Genomic DNA, 21,976 nt, shown 5'->3' with positions numbered 1-21,976 from the left:
ACGTCTTGGAAGTTTGTTTCCTTTTTCTTAACACCGTTAATACAGTTGCGACTTGACTTCGAGGAGCAACTCATAGAACGTGGTGTGGTAGCCTTTTTTGAGGTTTTTGAAGACTTTGGTGATTTTTGAAGCTTTTCCAAAATTTCTTTTAAACTTTTAAAACTTTTTGGGGTTTTTTTTTGGATTTTGGGTTGGGGTGTTTGGAATTCAAGGACTTGGTGTTGGGGAGGGGTTTGCAAGAATCTGGAAGCTTGTGTGTTTTTTTCCTGCATTTTTATGATTTTCTGTGACCATTGGGCCACTCTGCTGTTTTTTTAAAAAAATTCTGGATTTGAATTTCTGTGTGGTGGGCGGCTGGGGGAACAGTTGGGGAGGGGGTTCTTCAGCAAGAAGCAAAGAGTGGAAGAGGAACCTTCTTCGAGTTGTCCCCCAGAGTCTTAGAAAATGTACTGTACACTTTGTTGATTTTTAAATGTTTTTCTGTCATGTTTAGAAACTTAATTTACTGTTCCTTCAATTTTTGAAATGCTCTTTACAGTATGTGTGACTTTAAAGAGCACTTAATAAACTCTTGTTGTACCAAATTTGGCTTTGTTTGGACTTTTTTTGACCATAGGAACGCATTAATTGATTTTCAATGCATTCCTATGGGATTTCGTGCTGCGCAAGACGAAAAATTCGCTAGACGAAAAAACTCGCGGAACGAATTAATTTCGTCTTGCGAGGCACCACTGTAAATCAAAATCAAATAAATCGAATGGAAACACTTCCTTTAAAATCCCAAGCATAGCCCAGAGGTGTGCGTTTCTGTTCGTTGTCTGGGTCTTTCCTTACAAGTGCTCCAAGGCTGAAATTCCATGGCAGCAATTGTGATATCCAGTTATGCCCAGGCTTGCACAGAATGGGTGCACGCGAGGCCGATGGCTTTGCACGAGTGCCTGCAAACATCCTTCATTTGCAGGAATTGCAGGTGTCCTTACTGACCGTGGATCCCGAGGCCAGTGACTGACAGCTTGGTTCGCCTGGTTCCCATGCCATCCAACGGTTGTAAGAAATGCCGGCTGCTGACCAACTGAGCGTGATGCCCAACAGGAGGCACATGGGCCCTGTGCCTGCCAGGAACCCCAAAAGCAGGCTGGCCGGCCGACTGGCTGATGGAGAGGCAGGGAAGAACCTCCTTCCTTCCCTCCCTGGGCAAGGCTCTCCTGAGCTCACATCCAATCCATGTTTCTAGTCGCTAATGAAAGTGCTCTGAGCTCTCCTAAGCCACCTCTATTATGTGTTCACTGGTCTATGTTATTCCAGTGTGTAGACACTGGGCTTCCTCTTGTTTGCTTTCCAAGTCCCTTTGCTTAGGCTGGGTCTGACTCGGGAGTTTCCTTATCAGCCCTGTGCAGGCAGCTCCTGTGCGGCTTATCTCCGAACTGCAGAACATCCCCCGTCCAAAGAGGGCAGGAAATCTCTCTCCTGCAGGGGAGGGGAGAGGGAGGGAGTGGGGAGGGGGCTTGGCCCAGGCTCCTTCATCAAAGCAGCTCCTTCCAGTGGCCAAATAGCGCCTGTCAATAAAGAGAGGTGGCCGCAGGGGGAATTTGTAAGGAACGAGGTGGCAGGAAAAGCGGGAGCCTAATTGATTTGAAGTCCCCAACCCAGCAGCAAATAACAATAATAATTATACGCACGCTCTGGCGGAGGGAAGCAGAGGAGGAGAGAGGAAGCGGCCGCGAATCATGGCCCCCGAGCGTGGTAGCCTGCAGCATCCATGTGGCCGGCTTCGGGGGTAGAGTGCCTGGACAACGCGGGCCGCTCACCTTCTTCCAAGGCTCTAGAATCAGAAGCTGGCACCTCCTGTTTCGTCTTTGAGGAGACCCCTGTGGCACGGCTTCTACATGCCCCCGCACCTTGCCACCCAGGCCTCTTTACAGCCAGCAATCAGGTGACACCCCATTTCACCTCGGGATCCTCCGGCCATCGGACGGGGTTTCGCGGCCTTCCTGCCGGCCCTTCTGCCACAGGGGATTAAAAATGACCGCCTTGGTTGACCCTTGGAAGAGGAAAGATGGCTTTGGCCCGGTGACATCTGGCAGGTGAGGAAAGGGGCTTTTGGGGAGTGGCGGGAAAAGGATGGTTGGCATCTCCCTTCGGAAGAAAAGGCAGAGGGGACTGAGTTTCAATGATTTTATTTTAGCAAAGACGGTTGTTAAGGTCTTTTGATTCATAGTTTGCCCAGAAAGGACCGGTGGTTCCTTTTCTTGCAATTTTTCGTTGTTGTTAAACAAAAACCCATTCTTACTCTTGTGGTACACAGCTCCATATTTTTCTCTCTTAGACTGAATAGCTTATATGTTTTTATGGTAATTTTTTTACTGTATCATCAGTCCAGAATAAGGATGTCTAGTAGCGCAATTAATCTTAAGACTATTCTCCCTCCAATTGCCCTTTTTGTGTGGGGAACTTTTTGTTCCTGATGAATTCTTCATCTCTCCTCACCCACCCACCCCTTACTGCCTGACTGCTGATCCCACTGCTAAAATCTTATTTAAGAAAAGAAATGGCATCTGTAAGGCCTAGAAAACATAACTGCAGAATGGAATTTTCACAGCAATCCGAAAATACATTTACAAGCCAAATAGATTTTGCATTGAAATCCAAATCCAGTTCTGTATAGTAACTAGAGTGGCATCCGTCGAGCAGTGCTGATCTGTCACAGGGTCCTCCTTCATTTTTCTATATGGCAATTACAGTTAAATAATCACCGCTAATCAATAGGTTTGAAACTTCCACCTGCACTCCCGTTTGAATTTCAAAGATTCTTGTGATCTCTGTGCTAATCTTGGAAATTATCACTGTTGTTATTTAAGCTGCTGTGATATCATTCGTTTGCTCGGCAATTGCATCTCTTATCGTGCCTCATCACCCACATGGTTTCCTACCGGAGTGCAATTTGTAACAAAATTGAGCGATTATGACTTCTTGCTTCATGTTTCGAAGACCAAATTCAATGGTGTGGCTCATTCGTGTTTTCTACCAGATTGACACAGCGCTTTTTTATCTACAATTCCCTGCTCCTCCTCATACAGAAGATGAACTCACATGCCGTACAGTCATCTCTGTAAACATGTAAAATAGTCATCTATGTAAAAAGAAAAGAAAAGTGTGTGATATATTGTTAATGACATGCACATATTTTTTTTTTAATTTTTATTTTTGATACAACACTGTAATGGCATCGGCATTTTAAAAATAAGAGATGCATTTTCTCCCCTGGATTAACAGTTGTTGCAGTAAGGGCCTCTTCAGACATTACACACTTCCTCAATGGCAAACACTTCCATGTAGGAAAATTATGCACGCGTGTGAAAATTGTGTTTAGATTGTTATGTGTGTGACAATTGCACACGTGTCTGTCTCACGGTGAGCACACGTGTGGGAGGTCTTGGCTCCCAATGCATGTATTTCCCACTGCATGTGAAATGGTCTCATTCTGAACTGCCACATGCATGACAAATATTTTGTGCTTTCCACACACACATACACCCGGTACCCCAAATGCTGGAAATGCATTGATCCTGGAAACGATGCAAAGAGTCAGCGAGCTTTATCTTTACAAACATTCCTCTCTTCAGGAAAAATATAATTTACTTATAATTATATATACAATATAAGTATATATAATCTCCCCTTCATTACATCAGTAGTCCTAGGGCAGTTTTTAACCTCTGTTAAAAATACATTTAAATATAACTACCAACCAAAAGCAAAACCCTGCTGCAGCAGTCGAGAGCAATTAACAATATTTATTATGTATATATACATTCATTATTAAAAATTTATACACATCCACATAATACCATGTACAAAAACAACATATAGTATCTATCTTTTAATTACGGTACTTGTGATGTACAGTACATGACAAGCACTGGGGTCACAGTCCCTCGTAGGGTTTTGTACCCGTTAAAGACACTGATTTAAATTGGCTTTAAGTCCTCCTAACTCAGTGCTGTTTTGCGGCCACAGTGTATTTATTTATAAGATGTATGAATATGCCAATGCATGTGATAAGAAAACTGAAGGCAGGAAGTTAGCGTGGTAATATAACATTTTTAGGATAAAGCAATGATCCAGAATCCTGTTAACCTGAAATATTTGGATTTAAGTTAGTTTCTGTTTCATTGAAAGTCAATGTAACTAATTTGGGGCAAACAGAGAAACAATTGATTAAAGTAAGTCATGGATTGGCTGTATTAGGTTTAACCAGTACAGTATACAGTATACTCATTTAAAGTGGATTTTTTTCCTTCAATGGGGGGAATAAAAAGATGAATAAATGCCCTGAACTTGTGGGTGTTCAATGAGCTCTGCTTCTCAATTTTAGACACTGTATACTTTGTTGTCCTTCTTTCTTGTGCTGTCCTCCAGTTTTAGGGGGAAATATTGAAGGCAAAATGAAAACATGTGACAGTCGACGTCTCCGACTTGTAAATCACAGAACTGTGGTTTTTTGTTTTGTTTTGTTTTTTAAGCCCCCTGTGTTTTAAAAGTCTGGTGTGTACGAGTTGAAAGTAGCTCGTAATTTTTGTCTGTGTGCATGCATAAGAATGGCTTTGAAAAGGCCTCAGATGTTGCTGATTGGGACGCCAAACCCTCCTGATGACATTTGCAAAACCATTTCCTCTATTTCTCAAACATTTTTATCGCCCGACACTCAAACAAAGGACTGTGGCAGCCACTCAGAATAAGCATTGTTGCCACTTTATCTCCCTTAGCTCAGTTACCTGCGTTGCAAAATATCATCGCATGCCATCTCAGTCAGGATTCTTAATCTAACATTTTGTATGGAGAGTCCAAGTGAGCCAGGCATCTGAGGGGAGCCGGGCCTTGTGGACGGATATGTTTTTAAAGCCCTGAATATGATGGCATTTTCCTGAGCAGGAATTCACTTTGTAATCAGAGCAGTTTCATAATCTATTCAGAAAAAGGACAACAACAATAATAAAAGAAACCTGTTCCCAAGTCAATTACTATTATCAATCAAAGCATTTGCAAATTTCCTTATTCACAGTTGGGCACCACCTGGCTCATATTTGCATGTTTAAATTTGGACTCAGCTCTCTGCAGATTTTGACCACTGTGCATTGTTTCTAGCCGAAAGGGCGACATGAGGGAGATTCTGTGAGGCGGGAAAACGTAACGGAGAGTCAAGTAGTCATTCGGGCCCTTAGAGAAGAATTCCTCCTCTCAATGCACTGGGCAAATTCTAACTAGGCATTTGCAGTTGGTCTTCACAACCAGGGAGTCAAAGCATTCCAAAATGGGCTTACTTCTTGTGCAGGTACGCCAGCATATTTCCAACTATCTGTTTTGGTTCCGATCTACCTATAGATTGGAGATCCCTTCCAACCACACAATTCTACGATTCTACAACTTCCGCAACTCTTATCTGGCATATTTGGCCATTAGCAGATAGAACGAGCATTTCAGCAGCATTCCGTTGCTTCCTGTCCTCGCTGGTAGGCAGAGCTTGAGAGAACTTTTCTTCCTCTTTCATAACAGAAGACAGAGGGTCAGCAGAGCCAGCCCTGTCATTCGACAAAGTGAATTGGATGCTACAGGCAGCACATGTTTGGGGTCAGAGGAGCAAAGGCAAAGACTTTGAGGGCAGAGTTTTGTGAGTTGTCAAATGCCCTGCCCTTTCCTGCTACCCCACTGCCATGAGACCTCCGGGTACAGGGCGCTATATAAATTCAATAAAAATAAATTTTAAAAAATTGCTTGTAGGTCTGGTGGAAGATTCCCACAGGGATCTGGTTGGCCACTGTGAGATCAGGGTGCTGGACTAGATGGGCCATTGGCCTGATCCTGCAGGCTCCTCTTATGTTCTTAAGATCAGAAGGTCAGCGGTTCGAATCCCCACGGCGGGGTGAGCTCCCGTTGCCCAGTCCCTGCTCCTGCCAACCTGGCAGTTCGAAAGCACGTCAAAGTGCAAGTAGATAAATAGGTACCGCTCCGGCGGGAAGGTAAACAGCATTTCCGTGCGCTGCTCTGGTTCGCCTGAAGTGGCTTAGTCGTGCTGGCCACATGACCCGGAAGCTGTACGGCAGCTCCCTTGGCCAATAAAGCAAGATGAGCACCGCAACCCCAGAGTCAGTCACGACTGGACCTAATGGTCAGGGGTCCCTTTACCTTTACCTTTAAGATGACACTGAAAGTCTGGTATGTGAGGTGGGGGGGGGGGTGGAGAGACACTGTTTCATTCTTCCCCTCAGCTCCAAAATAGCCTTGACCCTGCTGGCGATGTTGATGGGCAGAGGGTTCAGATCTGATGGAAGGATAGTCCTTTTTCACACACAATGTGTATCAGACTTATGGCGATACCACTCATTTGAACACAGCTAGGCAAAAATATGAGTTGCCCTCTCTGCCATTATTAGCAGCCATTGAAAACATCACATTCAGTGAAATGGAGACTAAACCTCTGGCTACAGAAGAGCAGGCTAATGCGTGCCTTGTTTTCACTTCCATGCCTCACTGGTAAGTTTCCAAAGATACCAGGTCTTATCTGCCCAGGGTCTCTGGTGTGTTCTCCTTATTATTCTGTGTTGAGCTTCATTGATAAGCCAGTCCAGGCAGGGCTGTGGCATTTGTGGGCTTGCTGTGGCCAAGCACCCCTCATCTCTTACAGCAGTAATTCAAGGCTGTCGTCCGAACCACACAGACCTTCTCGATTTGAAATGGGAGCTGCATCTCTGGGGGAAAGCGGTTCCCGGAAGACAAGCCCCAGAGGAGAACAGCCACATGCCCCCTTTCCGCAGTGAACGGCAGGCTCTGCCTCACATTTCACATGTGCCTCATAGGGCAGCCGACGGGTGCAAGCAAATGGTTTTGCTACCCCCATGCATAGCCTGAACTGGGGAGAATCTCCCTGTGCTGGAGAGCTAGATAAATGTAGGAGGCAGGCAGGAGGATTATCAGTGCTAAGACAACTTCTCTGGACCCTCCCTTTTCTAACGGTTTCCTGGACTAAGCCTTCTTTTTTTTTTTTACATGCCCTCTCAAGGGTTGGAGGAGAGAGGCAGTTTCTTACCAACATCCAGAGACACCCGTCCCCGGCGCTATTGATGACTGAATTGCTTATTCTGAACCAGCTACTGTGTTTTTCTGTTTAGGGGTTTGGTTGCTGATTCTGGGTGCTTCCAGAGGGGCGTTTGTTGCCAATGGGTGCTCTTCACACATGCAATTCATTTGCAGCATCTTCACAGCACCCTTGGCATTGAAATATCAGCTCATATTCCCCTGCTCCATCTCAATTTAACCTGATTTTTACCCTTTCAAGAAAAAATCCTACGGGTGTGTGTGTGTGTGTGTGTGTGTGTGTGTGTGTGTGTGTGTGTGAAAACACATTGCCATCAACCTGGTTGCAATAGCTGAGTGGCCTGTTCACGATATTATTATCCCTTTGGGAATAACCTTCATGGAAAATGTTTGACCAATTGTATTTTATCTTTGGAAATTTTTATAATAATATCTAGGGGAAAAAGGGAATAGCCTTCAGGCTGAGTTTCGATTTCAGTGAGGAGGAGGGCAGAGGGAAAGACTCTCTGATCCAGTTCTGAGTTTAGGTCCAAGTTCAGTTCTTCTCCTTCTTAACAATCACAAGGGCTATGGACACATATACTTTAAAAATAAATAATTAAGGTCAAGATTTTCAGGAATTAAAGTAGACTAGGAGTGTTCCCATAATTGCATTATTGTCCCAAGACAGTCCCCTCAACCTCCGCAGCTATTGCACAAGAAAGGGAATTCCACGAATGGTCTGGAGGCAGAGCAAAGCTGCAAATAGTGAGTCATCTATTCCAACCCCCTGCAATGGCGTAGCATGGGGGGAGGCTACTGGGGCGATTGCCCAGCGAGCAAAAATCTTTCAGGGCGCGTCTCTACAGTTGCCGCCCCAACCGGAGGTCCTCCCCATCCCTCCCACCCACCAACCTCACCTGAGCAGCACACCGAGCAGGAGCTGGGAGAGGACGGGCCCTTGCATTCCCCCAGCAACACAGTGAGACTCATGGCCAGGGCAGTGGCGGTGCCCCGGCCCAAGGAGGCACACACACATGTCCCGCTGCTACACTGCAACTCTGTCTGGCAGCAGCAGCAGCAGCGCTGCATGGAGGTGCTGGTTTGTGGGCACAATACTTGCCTTAGGGGGTGCAATATTTCCCTTGCCCTGGGTGCTGGCATCCCACGCTACGTCACTGACCCCTGCAGTGCAGGAAGCGCAGCTAAAAGATGGCCAGCCAAACATGGTCAAATGTCTTTCTTGGGAAACTGGAGGGAATCCCTAAGTGCACGTTACAAGAATGAGAGGCAGAGGGAAATTTCTTTGCCACTGAACCCCCCATGCCTCAGGGACTGGGGAGCGGGGATCAGTTAAGTTCTTTCAGTAGACAGGCTGTCATTCCCAGGCAGACTTGCACCCTCGCCCCCCCTAAATTAACCAGCAGGGTTTCTGACAAACCTGTGAGAGCCTTGGAATTCTGATTTAGTCCTAAGTGAAGGGAAAACACAACACTCTGCACCCCCACTCAGCAAGCAAGCCGGCAAGCAATATGAAAAAGAAATGTTCACAATGCATGTCACTATTTTTGTAGCTTGATCTTTTTCACTGGCCTGTTGAACTGATCCAGGCCAGCCAGCCATTGCCTGACTGAGGTTCAGGGGCCTTAAATCAGGTATAGGCAAACTCGGCCCTCCAGATGTTTTGGGACTACAACTCCCATCATCCCTAGCTAACAGGACCAGTGGTCAGGGATGATGGGCATTGTAGTCCCAAACATCTGGAGGGCCATGTTTTCCTGTGCCTGCCTTAAATATATAAATGCATTGGGGAGAAAACGGTTTTCCAGAAACCCAGACCTGCTCCCCCCGCTTCTTGGCTGAGCATGGAAACACAGGAATAGCCCCCTCCCCCAATACAGAACATTAAAGAAACTCACACAAGGCTGTGGCCAACCTCCCACCCACTGCCTGTGGCTCACAGCGTGACCGCATTTACGATTATCTGCTGAGAACGTCTACCTCAATCGAACCACACCATCTCTCCGTGACAGCTGGGGATTCCCCACACATCTGATTTTCGTAGACACCTGTGATAAAAGTCCTCAGAGAATCACAGCCATAGTGAACAGCAAGATCCAGCAGCTTTTGCTGTCCCCCCAGATCACAGGCCCTCCAAGTGTCCCTATTTTCCAGGGACGTCCCTAGATTAGAGAAGCCATCCTGGTTTCCAATTTGATCCTGAAATGTCTTGCTTTTCCTTAAAGGTAAAGGGACCCCTGAACATTAGGTCCAGTCGTGGCCGACTCTGGGGTTGCGGCGCTCATCTCGCTCTATAGACCGAGGGAGCCGGCGTGCAGCTTCCGGGTCATGTGGCCAGCATGACGAAGCCGCTTCTGGAGAAACCAGAGCAGCGCACAGAAACGCTGTTTAACTTCCCGTCGGAGCGGTACCTATTTATCTACTTGTACTTTGACGTGCTTTCGAACTGCTAGGTGGGCAGGAGCAGGGACCGAGCAACGGGAGCTCACGCCGTTGCGGGGATTCGAACCGCCGACCTTCTGATCAGCAAGCCCTAGGCTCAGTGGTTTAACCCTCAGCGCCACCCGCGTCCCATTGCTTTTCCTTGGGATGTCCCTATTTTAATTGGATAAATGTTGGAGGGTACATATGTTGGAAGCTGCTCAAAGAGGCTGGGGCAACTCAGTCAGATGTGTGGGGTATAAACAGTAAAATGTTCACTACGGAATGGGACGTCCCTATTTTCATCAGAGAAATGCTGAAGTGGATGAGATCACAGGACTGCTCATCTGAGCACTGGCTGCAATGTTACCCAAATGTGATTGTACCATAGATTCCTATACAGTCGTACCTTGGACCCCGAACGCCTTGGTACTCGGACGTTTTGGCTCCCGAACGCCACAAACCCGGAAGTGAGTGTTCTGGTTTGCGAACTTTCTTTGGAACCCGAATGTCTGATGGGGCTTCCACATCTTCCAATTGGCTGCTGGAGCTTCCTGCAGCCAATCAGAAGCCGCGGTTTGGTTTCCAAATATTTTGGAAGTCGGAGTTCCAGAACGGATTCCGTTCATCTTCCAAGGTACGACTGTAATGAATGGCATTATGAGAAAGGCAGTTTCATTTTCAATAGGTTTCCTAAAGACCCCTAGCGTGGATTTTGTCTTTTTTGCAGCTGACCCCAAGGTCTTGCTCCTGGTCTGTCACTGCCAGTTCTGACCCCATGAGTGCATATGCGAAATTAAGATTTTATTCTTTTGTGTGGACATGCGTCTACAATGAATTGCATTTGCCATTTTAACCACCCATTTGGAGAGGTCCTTTTGGAGCTCTTCACAATCTCTTTTTGGACAATTCGGTATGATCACGAAATTTGGCTACCTCACTGATTGCTCTTAACTCATTTATGGACAAGTTTAAAACCAGAAGTTTCAATACAGATTATTGAGGGACTCCACTTTCTACATGTCTTCACTGGGAAAATGCAAGTTTTCCCGCTTCCTGTTTCTTAACCAGTTACTGATCCACAAGAGTCTCTTTCCTCTGATTCTGTGATTGTTAAGCTTGCTGAGAAAACTTTGGTAAGGTACTTTATTTTAAAAAAATTAAAAATCAGAATATCAACCAAATCCCCTCTATCTATATGCTTGTAGCTCTTCTTCAGGCACTGCCAGTTTCTATTGGATAGCATGCAGATTTACTGAGCTGTGAGGTGATAAATTGAATGATTCCTATGATTAGATCTTGTAATAGTGATGCCTGAGTAGACATGTGGTCAGAGCTGGCCTCTGGATTTATGGCAGGATCCAGTCTCTATGTTTGAGTCTGTTGTGTGGCCTGCATGTGGTAGCGAGGCAGACGTGTTAGATCAGGTTTAGTCCCAAACTGTGGTCCATGGACTCAGGTGTGGACTTTGGAAATCTTTGATAATATAGCACCTTGTGTGAGGCAAACATTTGGTGCCCCCAAATGGAACTTCTCCATTATGGAGTTCTCCATTTTGTGCTCCCACAGCTCAGTGCCTTTTGTGAGGGAATCTCCTGTATCTCCCTAAATCCAGCACTGCATGGGTTATCAATGCCCTGTGAGCGTCATTTGGGTGGTTCGTGGCATTTTCGTGGATTGATTTTTGAAGATGCAAGATGTAGGGGACCCCTGGATGGTTAAGTCCAGTCAAAGGCGACTATGGGGTGTGGCGCCCATAGGGAGCTGAGGGAGCTGGTGTTTGTCCACAGATAGTTTTCCGGGTCATGTGGCCAGAGCCATAGCTAGGTGATCATGCGCCCTGGCAGAACTGTACAGATTGCGCCCCCTAGCCACTGACAAATTAGCTCTTCTTTCTGCCTCTCTTCCCAACCCCCCTCCATTCAATTCACCCTCTATTTAAAACCTTTTCTTATGAGGAAATAATCAATATTTTTATTTATAGACATTTTTATGGACATTTTTAAAACAGTATTGCGCGCGCCTCCTTGTCTGCGCCCCTGGCGGGGGCCCACTTCACCACCCCCTAGCTATGGCCCTGCATGTGGCCAGCATGACTAAACCACTTCTGGCACAACGGGACACCGTGACAATTGCCAGAGCACACAGAAACTCCAGTTACCTTCCCGCTGCCGTGGTACCTATTTATCTATTTGCACTGGTGTGCTTTTGAACTGCTAGGTTGGCAGGAGCTGGGACAGAGCAACGGGAGCTCACCCCTGTGCGCGGATCATAGAATCATAGAATCATAGAGTTGGAAGAGACCACAAGGGCCATCGAGTCCAACCCCCTGCCAAGCAGGAAACACCATCAGAGCACTCCTGACAGATGGTTGTCAAGCCTCTGCTTAAAGACCTCCAAAGAAGGAGACTCCACCACACTCCTTGGCAGCAAATTCCACTGTCGAACAGCTCTTACTGTCAAGAAGTTCTTCCTAATGTTTCCTAATGGATTTGAACCACCAACCTTATGATCGGCAAGCCCAAGAGGCTCAGTGGTTTAGACCACAGCGCCACCCGCATCCCTATGTGAGATGGTACATCCATCACATAAATAAAACATTCATTGAGTTTTAACTGTGTTTTTATTGTGTTTTTATTGCTGCTTTTATTTATTGCATTTTAGTGTACAGTGGTACCTCGGGTTACAGACGCTTCAGGTTACAGATGCTTCAGATTACAGACTCCACTAACCCAGAAATAGTACCTCGGGTTAAGAACTTGGCTTCAGGATGAGAACAGAAATCGCACGGCTGTGGCACAGCGGCAGTGGGAGGCCTCATTAGCTAAAGTGGTACCTCAGGTTAAGAACAGTTTCAGGTTCAGAACAGACCTCAAGAACGAATTAAGTTCTTAATCCGAGTTACCGCTGTATTACAGTTTGAATTTAAATAGCAAGACATTAAATGCAGTGCTTTACAATTGCCACAATAAGCAGAACAAGCATTAAGTGGTCTGCCAAGGCCCTCAGTTATTTTCAAATGGTCTGTATGGAAAAAACCGTGGGCTTACATTACTGGTTTATTTGTAAGGACAGACAGGGTTACCACCCAAGGCCTGTGTGGCAGAAGTGTCATTGCCCAAGATGAGCTAAAGTTCATTGATGAAACATCGGAGTGGTTTTAGTGGTAACTCTAGGTGGGAAGTAGTGTTCTGTCACTTTCTTATCTGGATCTATTCTGTGGTAAATTATTTGGCCGTTTCAACCTTCCCCCCACCCACCTATTCGTTGGGTAGTTTGAGAAAAGTCTGATGTCAATCCCTGTCACAGCTCACCACAGGTTTTTGCTTCTCCTGTCCATGTGGACTCTAGAACCTGGAATATGTACACTTGAGACTTGTATCATATACAGTGGTACCTCGGTTTAGGAACTTAATCCGTTCCGGAAGTCTCTTCTTAAACCAAAACAGTTCTTAAACCAAGGCACGCTTTCCCTAATGAGGCCTCCCGCCACCGTACCCTTCCACCATTCAACTTCCGTTGTTAGACCGAGGTAGAGTTTGCAAACCGGGAGACTACTTCCAGTTTTGCAGAGTTCGTAAACCGAATAGTTCATAAACAGGGCTGTTCTTTAACTGAGGTGCCACTGTATGGTGATTCTGGTAATGCTGAACCAAATCAGCATAATGTTGCAAACTGGTGACTTGCCAAGCTGAAATTTTGCAGCTTTCCCCTTCCACTGTGTGACAAGGCGAGTGAGAAAGGTCCAGTTTTGTTGTAGCTGAGACAAGTCACCCAGGTCCCTTGCCCTCTAGTCAGGATTGACAAAGTTCTCTTCTTCCCTTTACAAAAGTGGACTTGTAAAAATTATGGGATGGCTCGAAGAAGAGCGGTAATAGCTTCTCATTTGGGGAGTGGGAACTGTTTTGGTTGAAACTTGAGAACGCATTATGCTCCCTCCATCTGAAACACATTTCTAGAAGTAAATGTTAACACTCCATTAGTGCCTAAAATCCAAATATTAAACACTGAAAACTAAAAGTCTGAAAACGAGGAGAATCTGCTAACAACATTTACATAAATACATTTCTTCTCCTGCTAACAAACTAGTCTTTGCCAAAAGAACTGGCATCCCTCGCCACGGCGTTTGTGACTAAATTTCTGAAAACCAGGCAACTAGGATCGCAAATAATCTGGTTTGCCTCATCTCCAAAATTCAATTGGGTTTGTTAAGCGGCTTAGTTTAGGGGGCCCACCACCCACCGGCTTCTGCGATGCCCACATTTCATGACTTGTGGGAGTAGCTGGTTGGTTGGAGTGATTTGATGTGGTCTTCCTCACTTTCTTTCTCTTCTCCCCACAGATGAGAAGCAAAGAAAAAATGATGGAGAAGCTGGAGGCCTCTCAGCCGCCGGTTGCCCCAGAACAGCAAAACCCGCAGCCACCAGTCTCCCCAATTGATATCCCCTCCCCAGCTACTGGGGGGGATGAGGTTGAGGCCACCCCATCACCCACAAGCCCCACCTCTTCCTCCCCTCCAGCCAAGGGGAGTCCTTCTCCTCCTGACCCGCCCCCAGCCCCATTACCTCACAACGTCCCGGTCATCAGCCTGAGCTACAGCAGCAAGCCCCCCGCCCATGTCGACGTCCCCACCACTCAGCTCACTGCCCTGCACCCCATTCCCAGCCTCTTACAGCTCTCAGCTCTTCCGGCTGGTCCTCCTCCGCCCCCTATGGCGAATCTAGCCGGAGTGAGGAGCCCCCTTTTGGCCCCACAGTACCAGCCTCAGTACCAGCCCTTTCTCAACAGGTAAGTCCTGAGTGGAAATAATCAGGTTTGCAGGGTGGGGAGGGTGAGAGGAAATCCCGGCAATGGAAATAAGTCCGCAATCGGAATGGAGTTGAAGTTTGATCCCATCCACATTTAAAGGCGAAGCTACTTGATTTGCGCTTTCTGGAAGAGCACTAAAACGTAGCCGTCCTTCAGAATTCGTTACTGCTCTAGATTTTGCAATGCAAAATTCTCCAGCACATATCAGGGCGAAGTGTGCATGCGAATGGGCAGATTTTGTGAGAGTAACGTATGAAAATGCATTATATTGGGCGAAATTGCCTAGGAAGATGTACGTGTTACAAAAAATTCACAGCAAAGTGCTGCCGAATTTTCGTGAGAAATTATTGTTACCGTCTTGGCCTGAATATAAGCCGTACCTTTGAAATTCGGGGGGGGGGGGAGAGAGACAATACCCGAATATAAGCTGCTCCCTTAAAATTCCACAGGCACTCACACCCATAAATGGCAAATGCAGAAGAAAATCCTATGGGTACCAGAGAGGACCCGCAAGTGGTTTAAACACCTGTTTGTAGCACCATACATGCAAATTAGAAAATCAACACTGCACTGTAAAATACGGGGAAAGTGATGAATGACATTAGAATTAATTGCACAACAGTCTGAAGCTCGCAAATTGGCAATAAAACATTTTTTGTTCCATTTTACCGTATGTCTGTTTCCTTTTATAGGGACGCGGGTGGCGCTGTGGGTTAAACCACAAAGCCTAGGACTTGCTGATCAGAAGGTCGGCGGTTCGAATCCCCACAACGGGGTGAGCTCCCGTTGCTTGGTCCCTGCTCCTGCCAACCTAGCAGTTCGAAAGCACATCAAAGTGCAAGTAGATAAATAGGTACCACTCCGGCGGGAAGGTAAATGGCATTTCCGTGCGCTGCTCTGGTTCGCCAGAAGCGGCTTAGTCATGCTGGCCACATGACCAGGAAGCTGTACGCCGGTTCCCTCGGCCAATAAAGCAAGATGAGTGCCGCAACCCCAGAGTCGGCCATGACTGGACCTAATGTTCAGGGGTCCCTTTACCTTTAACTCCTTTTATGAACAGATGCCAATTTTACACTTACATCCTTTGTATTTTGTGCATGCCAATAAAGGAGATTGATTGAGAGAAGCCTGTTTGCCCACAATGCCAACCCTAAACCAAAGCCTAGGCTGCCATCCTGTACCCATTTTACCTGGGAGTAAACCCCATTAACTAGAAGGGAATTTACTTGTGAGTAGACATGTATACCATTGTACCCGAAGTGAATTGTTAATCTGCCTGATATTTATCTCATGCACAGCAGGAGACATGCCTAAGCCTCTGATCATTTGCCTTTTGGGCCCTTTTATTTGCAGAAAATAACATCTAGGGGCTACCTAAGCTCAGGCAAACCCACTGCAAGAAAGTTGTATCCTGGTTCTTAGGGAAAAAGGAAGGGTGATCTAAAAAAATGCCAATGACCAGGGAATAAGACATACAGTCGTACCTTGGAAGTCAAATGGAATCCGTTCTGGAAGTCCGTTCAACTTCCTAAACTTTTGGAAACCAAAGCGCAGCTTCTGATTGGCTGCAGGAAGCTCCTGCAGCCAATCGGAATCCGTGGAAGCCCCGTCGGATGTTCAGGTTCCAAAGAACGTTTGCAAACCGGAACCAAAACGTTTGACTCCCAAGGTGTTCGGGATCCAAGGTACGACTCTATGTTTAAAACAAGGCTGCCTGTGGAAGAACCATCCTGATCTCTTCTCTTCTCCCTTTAGCATCTACATTGGCAGCTCTGGGACTTTTGGCCTCTTCCCCAACAACCGCCTCAAGCGGAGGCCGAGCCATTATGAACAGGACATCACAGAGGGTGAGTGGCTGTGGGGTAAACCTGTGGGGTAAACCTTCCATGTAGTGGGGTAAACCTTCCATGGATTAGAAAGCATAGGCAGAACTGCCCATTTTACAGGCTTGGGGACTGAGGCTGCGCAGAAGTGTCTTTCTCAGGAAGGCTGGCATGCTCAGCAGAAGAGGAATGTGCCCCCAAGTTGATGCCCCTTTCGTGAATGCATTTTATCCACCCACTTACCCTTCTCCGCTTATTTGCCCAGGTCATCAGCCCCAGAAGGTGGCACGCCGGGTCTTCACCAACAGCAGGGAGCGCTGGCGGCAGCAGAACGTCAACGGCGCCTTCGCTGAGCTGCGGAAGCTCATCCCGACCCACCCGCCCGACAAGAAGTTGAGCAAGAACGAGATTCTGCGCCTGGCCATGCGATATATCAACTTCCTGGTCAAGCTGCTGAGTGACCAGGCCAGGTCAGCTGGCGGGGAGCCTCCTGAATCAGAAGCGCCTTGCAATGGCACCCCGAGGACTCCCTCGCCACCCACAGCACCCATAAAAATGGAGCAAGGGACCGTGGAGCCAGTGACTGTGCTGGGGGCAGGAGAGCCGCGGTGATGAAGAGCTCTCTGCCCAAATGTGTGCGGCCCTTGCTTCTCTCCCTCCACACGCTCAGACAGGGCTCAAACACAGCCACATGTGTAGACTGAAGCAGCATGGAAGCACCTGGACCGAATCTCCCTTCTGGGCACTGGATGGAGGACTTGTGATGTGGAGGCTGCTATGACCTTCTAAGGATGAATGCTTAGATTTCAGGGTCCATAAAACAGTCCTTTGAGCAGGACATCCCGCCATGCCCACCTGGTGGCATAAAAAGCAGGGACTTCTTTCCGAGGAGGAATTAGGAGCGGGCTTTTTATGTTCATGTATCCAGCTTGGCTTGTTTCCAGAATGACCCATGAGAAGGGGTGGGGTGGGGAAGCAGCAGGGAGCCTGGCTTGTATGAGACATAACTCTTCTGTCCCCATCTCCAGTGAAGTGGGGCCCCTGGGTGGGCGAGGGGGACGGTCTTCTGTGTTTTACCTCTGCTCAATGTGCATCACCTCCAAATCCTCAAGCCCAAGCATCTATTTTGTGCAGGGTCTTTAAATCGAAATATGAGCCCGGACAAAGGAACGGGAATAAAATCAGGGTTAAGGAGTTGCTCTTGGCATTGGAACTGGTGGGGGGGGCAGACAGCCCTCAGCTCACAGGCTCCGCCTTTCTGTTGGGAAAACCCTTCATCACAGGGCATAGGCTCAACTCCCTCTGTAAAAGCCAACAAGAGATGGGGGGAATGTGGCAAGGGGGGAGGTATTGAGTAAATAAATGGGCAGAAGAGAATGGGTTAGGCAGTCCCTCTCCCCCTGCCAATCGTCTGCTCACGACTGCAGCCCCTTGTGGCTTTTCATTAAAAAAAGCAAAAAAGCTGGAAGACTATTATATGCATCTGATATGTCACGTCTGATTTGACACTTACTAGCTCACGCTGGGTGGAATTCAACAAAATTTAACTCAGAGTAAAACTTCGCTGACTGCCACCCTCTGGATTGTGGGCAGGGGTTCAACGCACTGGAATGGGGAGGGGAAATCCTTCAGAAAGAAAACAAGGGAAAGGTTTGGCTAGCACTCTCCTCCCTGACATCCTTATAGGGATCTTTTGTTGGGATCTTTTCCTTGTTACTGCATTACCTGCCGTCCGCACGTGATATACCTCACCGTCAGAGAGAACCAGGCCTATTGATGCTTCTGTCTTCAGCTCACAGCCATAATTTTAGCGGCCTCAGTGGGCTGCAAGAGGAATTGCCCAAGTCTGGGGTTTGAGGGGCTTTGGGTGGGTGTGTTGGGACAGACGGGCATTGCCGCAGCGACTGCTGTGTCACTGCTGGTGGGCTGGTGCCTAGCTTGCGGTGGTTGGGCTGTTGATGGGAGCCCCACGGCTTCAGGAACTGCTCCCCTTCCTGGAAATGGAAGGGCGGTTTGTGCTGAGTCAGTGTCCAAACCTGCCCAACGCTTTCTGGGCCTCCTGCCAAAACCAAACGTGCCAATGGCAGATCCAGGAGGGTGGAAGGTCCTCCTAGGCTGCTGGGTTTTGTTGCGCAAAGGAGGTTGGTGAAGAAGAAGAAGAAGAAGAAGAAGAAGAAGAAGAAGAAGAAGAAGAAGGGGAGCAGCCTTCTGGATGGGGGAGGGAGCGAGCGAAAGAAGGAAGGACAGAGAAGTATGGTGACAGCTACTGCTTATCTGAATGCACCAGCACCCAGTGGATCGCCAGATTAATGGGCCAAGGGGATGGCTGTTTTTCACAGCCATCCCTGCAGGGTGAGCTCTTGCCCCCATTGGATGTTTCAAATGGCCAGTGCAGCAGTGCTGCCCTGGTCCACAGTGGCGTAGCGTGGGTTGTCAGCACCCGGGGCAAGGCAAGTAATTTGCGCCCCCTAACCCGTGGATTTGCGCCCCCTAACCCTAACCCCCAGATGTTGCGCCCGGTGCGCCCGGGCCCCCCTGCACCCCCCACGCTACGCCACTGCTGGTCCAGGAGATCCATCCATGTTAAGGCCAGGAGATATTTATGACCTGGAGCGTTCATGCTCTGTCCCAAGAAGAGAGAAATGTTAAAGCTGAAATCATTCTGCAATTAGACAAAATACAGACCAATCCTTTTTAATGCAATTTAACAAGTACTGCATAATCTTGCTCAATGTGCCTGCTGTGTTCTGAACCTTATTTTCCTCCCACCCACCAAATTGGAGCTTTTGTGTGTGTGTGTGTGTGTGTGTGTGTGTGTGTGTGTGTGTGCATTGAGATTATTTTTATTACTCCTAGGAATTGAGGATGGAAGAGGTTCGGGTAAGTGAGAGGCAATAGGGAAGGAAAATGACCTTGGCAGCCCAGAAGTGGGGGCTGGGGTGGGAGAACAGAAAACCATTCAACGCACCAGAGTTTTGCCTTCTGAGTCTACACTGCCATAACTGTATATTTGAAATCATGAAGACTAGAGGCCTGCTGAATTCTTCCAGGGGAGCAGTTCTCTTAGCCTGCAGCAGTAAACAACAACATCCATGGCAGCAAAGAGACTACCTACTTTTGTGGTGGTGCAAGTTTCCACAGGCAATCCCTGTTATGTGCTAGGAATCATTCCAAATGCAGAGAGATGAACAGCCCTGGCAGACGTCACTGTTTTCTGCTTAGCTATATTTTCAGCCTCATTCCCATGGCTAAGGAGTTTCTTCTGTAGCACCTTCCTCTAGGTCTGGAGAATCGGGATGCTTCCTAATGCGAGCTTTATGTTGCAAATGGGTCATTCAGTTCGGGTTCTTCTGCGTGTTTGGCACGTCAGCTTCTACACATGCTTATAATTTCAGTCATGGATATTAATTGCTATTCTGCTGCTTGTGGTTCACATGAAATGGGCAGAGCATGATGGAATGTAGCCTGAGGTGGAGTTTTTTTGTTTTTGGTCCCTCACTACAGTCATTCTGCAGCTGCACTCCACTGACTTCTATTCTGGCTAGGCACACTGGTATTTTCTGTTACAGATAGGTAGCCGTGTTGGTCTGCCATAGTCAAAATAAAAAAATTCCTTCCAGTAGCACCTTAAAGACCAACTAAGTTAGTTCTTGGTATGAGCTTTCGTGTGCATGCACACTTCTTCAGATAAAGAAGCACATGCTTTTGTGTGCATGCACACTTCTTCAGATACTTCTTGGTATCTGAAGAAGTGTGCATGCACACGAAAGCTCATACCAAGAACTAACTTAGTTGGTCTTTAAGGTGCTACTGGAAGGAATTTTTTTATTTTGGTATTTTCTCTCTCTCTCTCTGTGTGTGTGTGTGTGTGTGTGTGTGTGTGTGTGAGCACTTCTAAAGAAAAAAAAACTCAGGAAGAGTGCAAGCTCAAATGTTACCAGACTTTACATTTCAGCAATGGGCAAAATGGATATGTCTACTGTGACACTGTGGTCTAAACCACTGAGCCTCGGGCTTGCTGATCAGAAGGTCAGCAGTTCAAATTCACACAAGGGGATGAGCTCCTGTTGCTCTGCCCCAGCTCCTGCATGTTAGTGCAAGTAGATAAATAGGTACCGCTGTGGCAGGAAGGTAAACGGTGTTTCCGTGTGCTCTGGTTTCCATCATGGTGTTCAGTTGCCCCAGCAGCGGTTTAATCCTGCTGGCCACATGACCTGGAAAGATGACTGCAGACAAATGCCAGCTCCCTCGGCCTGAAAGTGAGATGAGCACCGCAACCCTGTAGTCGCCTTTGATTGGACTTAACTGTCCAGAGGTCCTTTACCTTTTTTCACAAGAGTGTTAAAGCGGTATTGCACAATATATGAGAATTACAGTGGTGCCTCAGGTTAAGTACTTAATTCGTTCTGGTGGTCCGTTCTTAACCTGAAACTGTACTTAACCTGAAGCACCACTTTAGCAAATGGGGCCTCCCACTGCCGCCGGAGCACGATTTCTGTTCTCATCCTGAAGCAAAGTTCTTAACCTGAAGCACTATTTCTGGGTTAGCAGAGTCTGTAACCTGAAGCATATGTAACCTGAAGCGTATGTAACCCGAGGTACCATTATTATGAGGAATTCAACATTGCGCTAAGTTGATCATTCCATCAGTGCAAGCTTTTCAACTTGCCAGATGGAAAGATCCCTCCTCTTCTCCCCCGCATCTTGTTCTAGGGCTTCTCCCGAACCTTGTGAGCCAGTTTGGGCGCTGCTATGAGGAAGCACAAGAGAAAGAGAGGTGAATTCAACATTTTGATGAGTGGCCTGTTTCCACACAGCCTACTTCTGTGCACTCCTTGCATGAACAGATCTGTGCAAGACCTGCGACAATAATTTGAAAAATGCTTGGGGGCTGCTTGTCACCCCAAATGGGGGCAGGGCGTGTCTGTGTGTGCCAGTCTTCCCATCCCAGCCTTCTCCAGCTGACCTTTAACTTCAGCTTAAAGCTCCTCAGAATCATGTTGCCTCTTCTAGATCGTTTTTTGAACTTCTCCAAGGGTTTCCTGAGGCAGGAAGGAGATCTGAGGGCATGGAGAGAGATTTTGGGCCCTTCTAGACATCCTTCTTATTGTGCATTCATGGTGATTTCTGTTCTTGGGGGAGTCACACAAGATCCCGATTTCAATTCTGCTTGTGGCTGCAAAGGTTTTGGGGTGGTCATGCTGTCTCATTTCCAGTCAGCACATATCCTGTAACTTCCTGCTGAAATCCTGTAACTTTTCATAGCACAAATGTCCTGGGTTTGCCCGTTTTTGTCCTGCTATTGTTGTGCTATATCTCCCCCAGACGGCAATAATGTGGTGCCATTGGGGAAGCACCACAGAACAACTAATAAAGCAGAAGGGATCCACACAGTGCTTTTTTTTATTAAAAAAATGTTTCGGGATACTCTCATTTTGACTCAAGAAAATACCATTTTATAGTTAAAATTGGGAAAATTAAGACAAGTAAATGGTAAAGGTAAAGGTAAAGGGACCCCTGACCATTAAGTCAGTCGTGGCCGACTCTGGGGTTGCGGCACTCATCTCGCTTTATTGGCCGAGGGAGCCGGCGTACAGCTTCCGGGTCATGTGGCCAGCATGACTAAACCGCTTCTGGCGAACCAGAGCAGCACACAGAAACGCTGTTTACCTTCCCGCCGGAGTGGTAACTATTTATCTACCTGCACTTTGACGTGCTTCTGAACTGCTAGGTTGGCAGGAGCAGGGACCGAGGAACAGGAGCTCACCCCGTCGCGCAGATTCGAACCGCCGACCTTCTGATCAGCAAGTCCTAGGCTCTGTGGTTTAACC

The 21,976-nt window shown here is 47.3% G+C and overlaps 1 protein-coding gene across 2 annotated transcripts; it reads left to right on the top strand.

Moving 5' to 3' along the window:
• The first annotated feature begins 1,535 nt into the window (after positions 1-1,535).
• On the top strand, positions 1,536-18,341 carry LYL1 (LYL1 basic helix-loop-helix family member). Of its 2 annotated transcripts, XM_083483195.1 has the most exons (5): positions 1,536-2,084; positions 5,554-5,893; positions 13,856-14,301; positions 16,078-16,169; positions 16,411-18,341. In XM_083483195.1, exons 3-5 carry the CDS (start codon positions 13,856-13,858, stop codon positions 16,755-16,757), a joined length of 885 nt encoding a protein of 294 aa, XP_083339321.1. In that variant the 5' UTR covers positions 1,536-2,084; positions 5,554-5,893; the 3' UTR covers positions 16,758-18,341. The 2 variants fall into 2 exon arrangements, with proteins under 2 accessions (XP_083339321.1, XP_083339322.1); XM_083483196.1 differs by lacking the exon at positions 5,554-5,893.
• The last annotated feature ends 3,635 nt before the right edge of the window (positions 18,342-21,976 follow it).

The sequence above is a fragment of the Podarcis liolepis genome, assembly GCF_965112155.1.
Source record: "Podarcis liolepis genome assembly, chromosome: 17".
In the NCBI taxonomy this organism is placed as follows: domain Eukaryota; kingdom Metazoa; phylum Chordata; class Lepidosauria; order Squamata; family Lacertidae; genus Podarcis; species Podarcis liolepis.
Note: the sequence above shows the minus strand (reverse complement) of the source record. Positions and strands in the feature narration are given on the sequence as shown.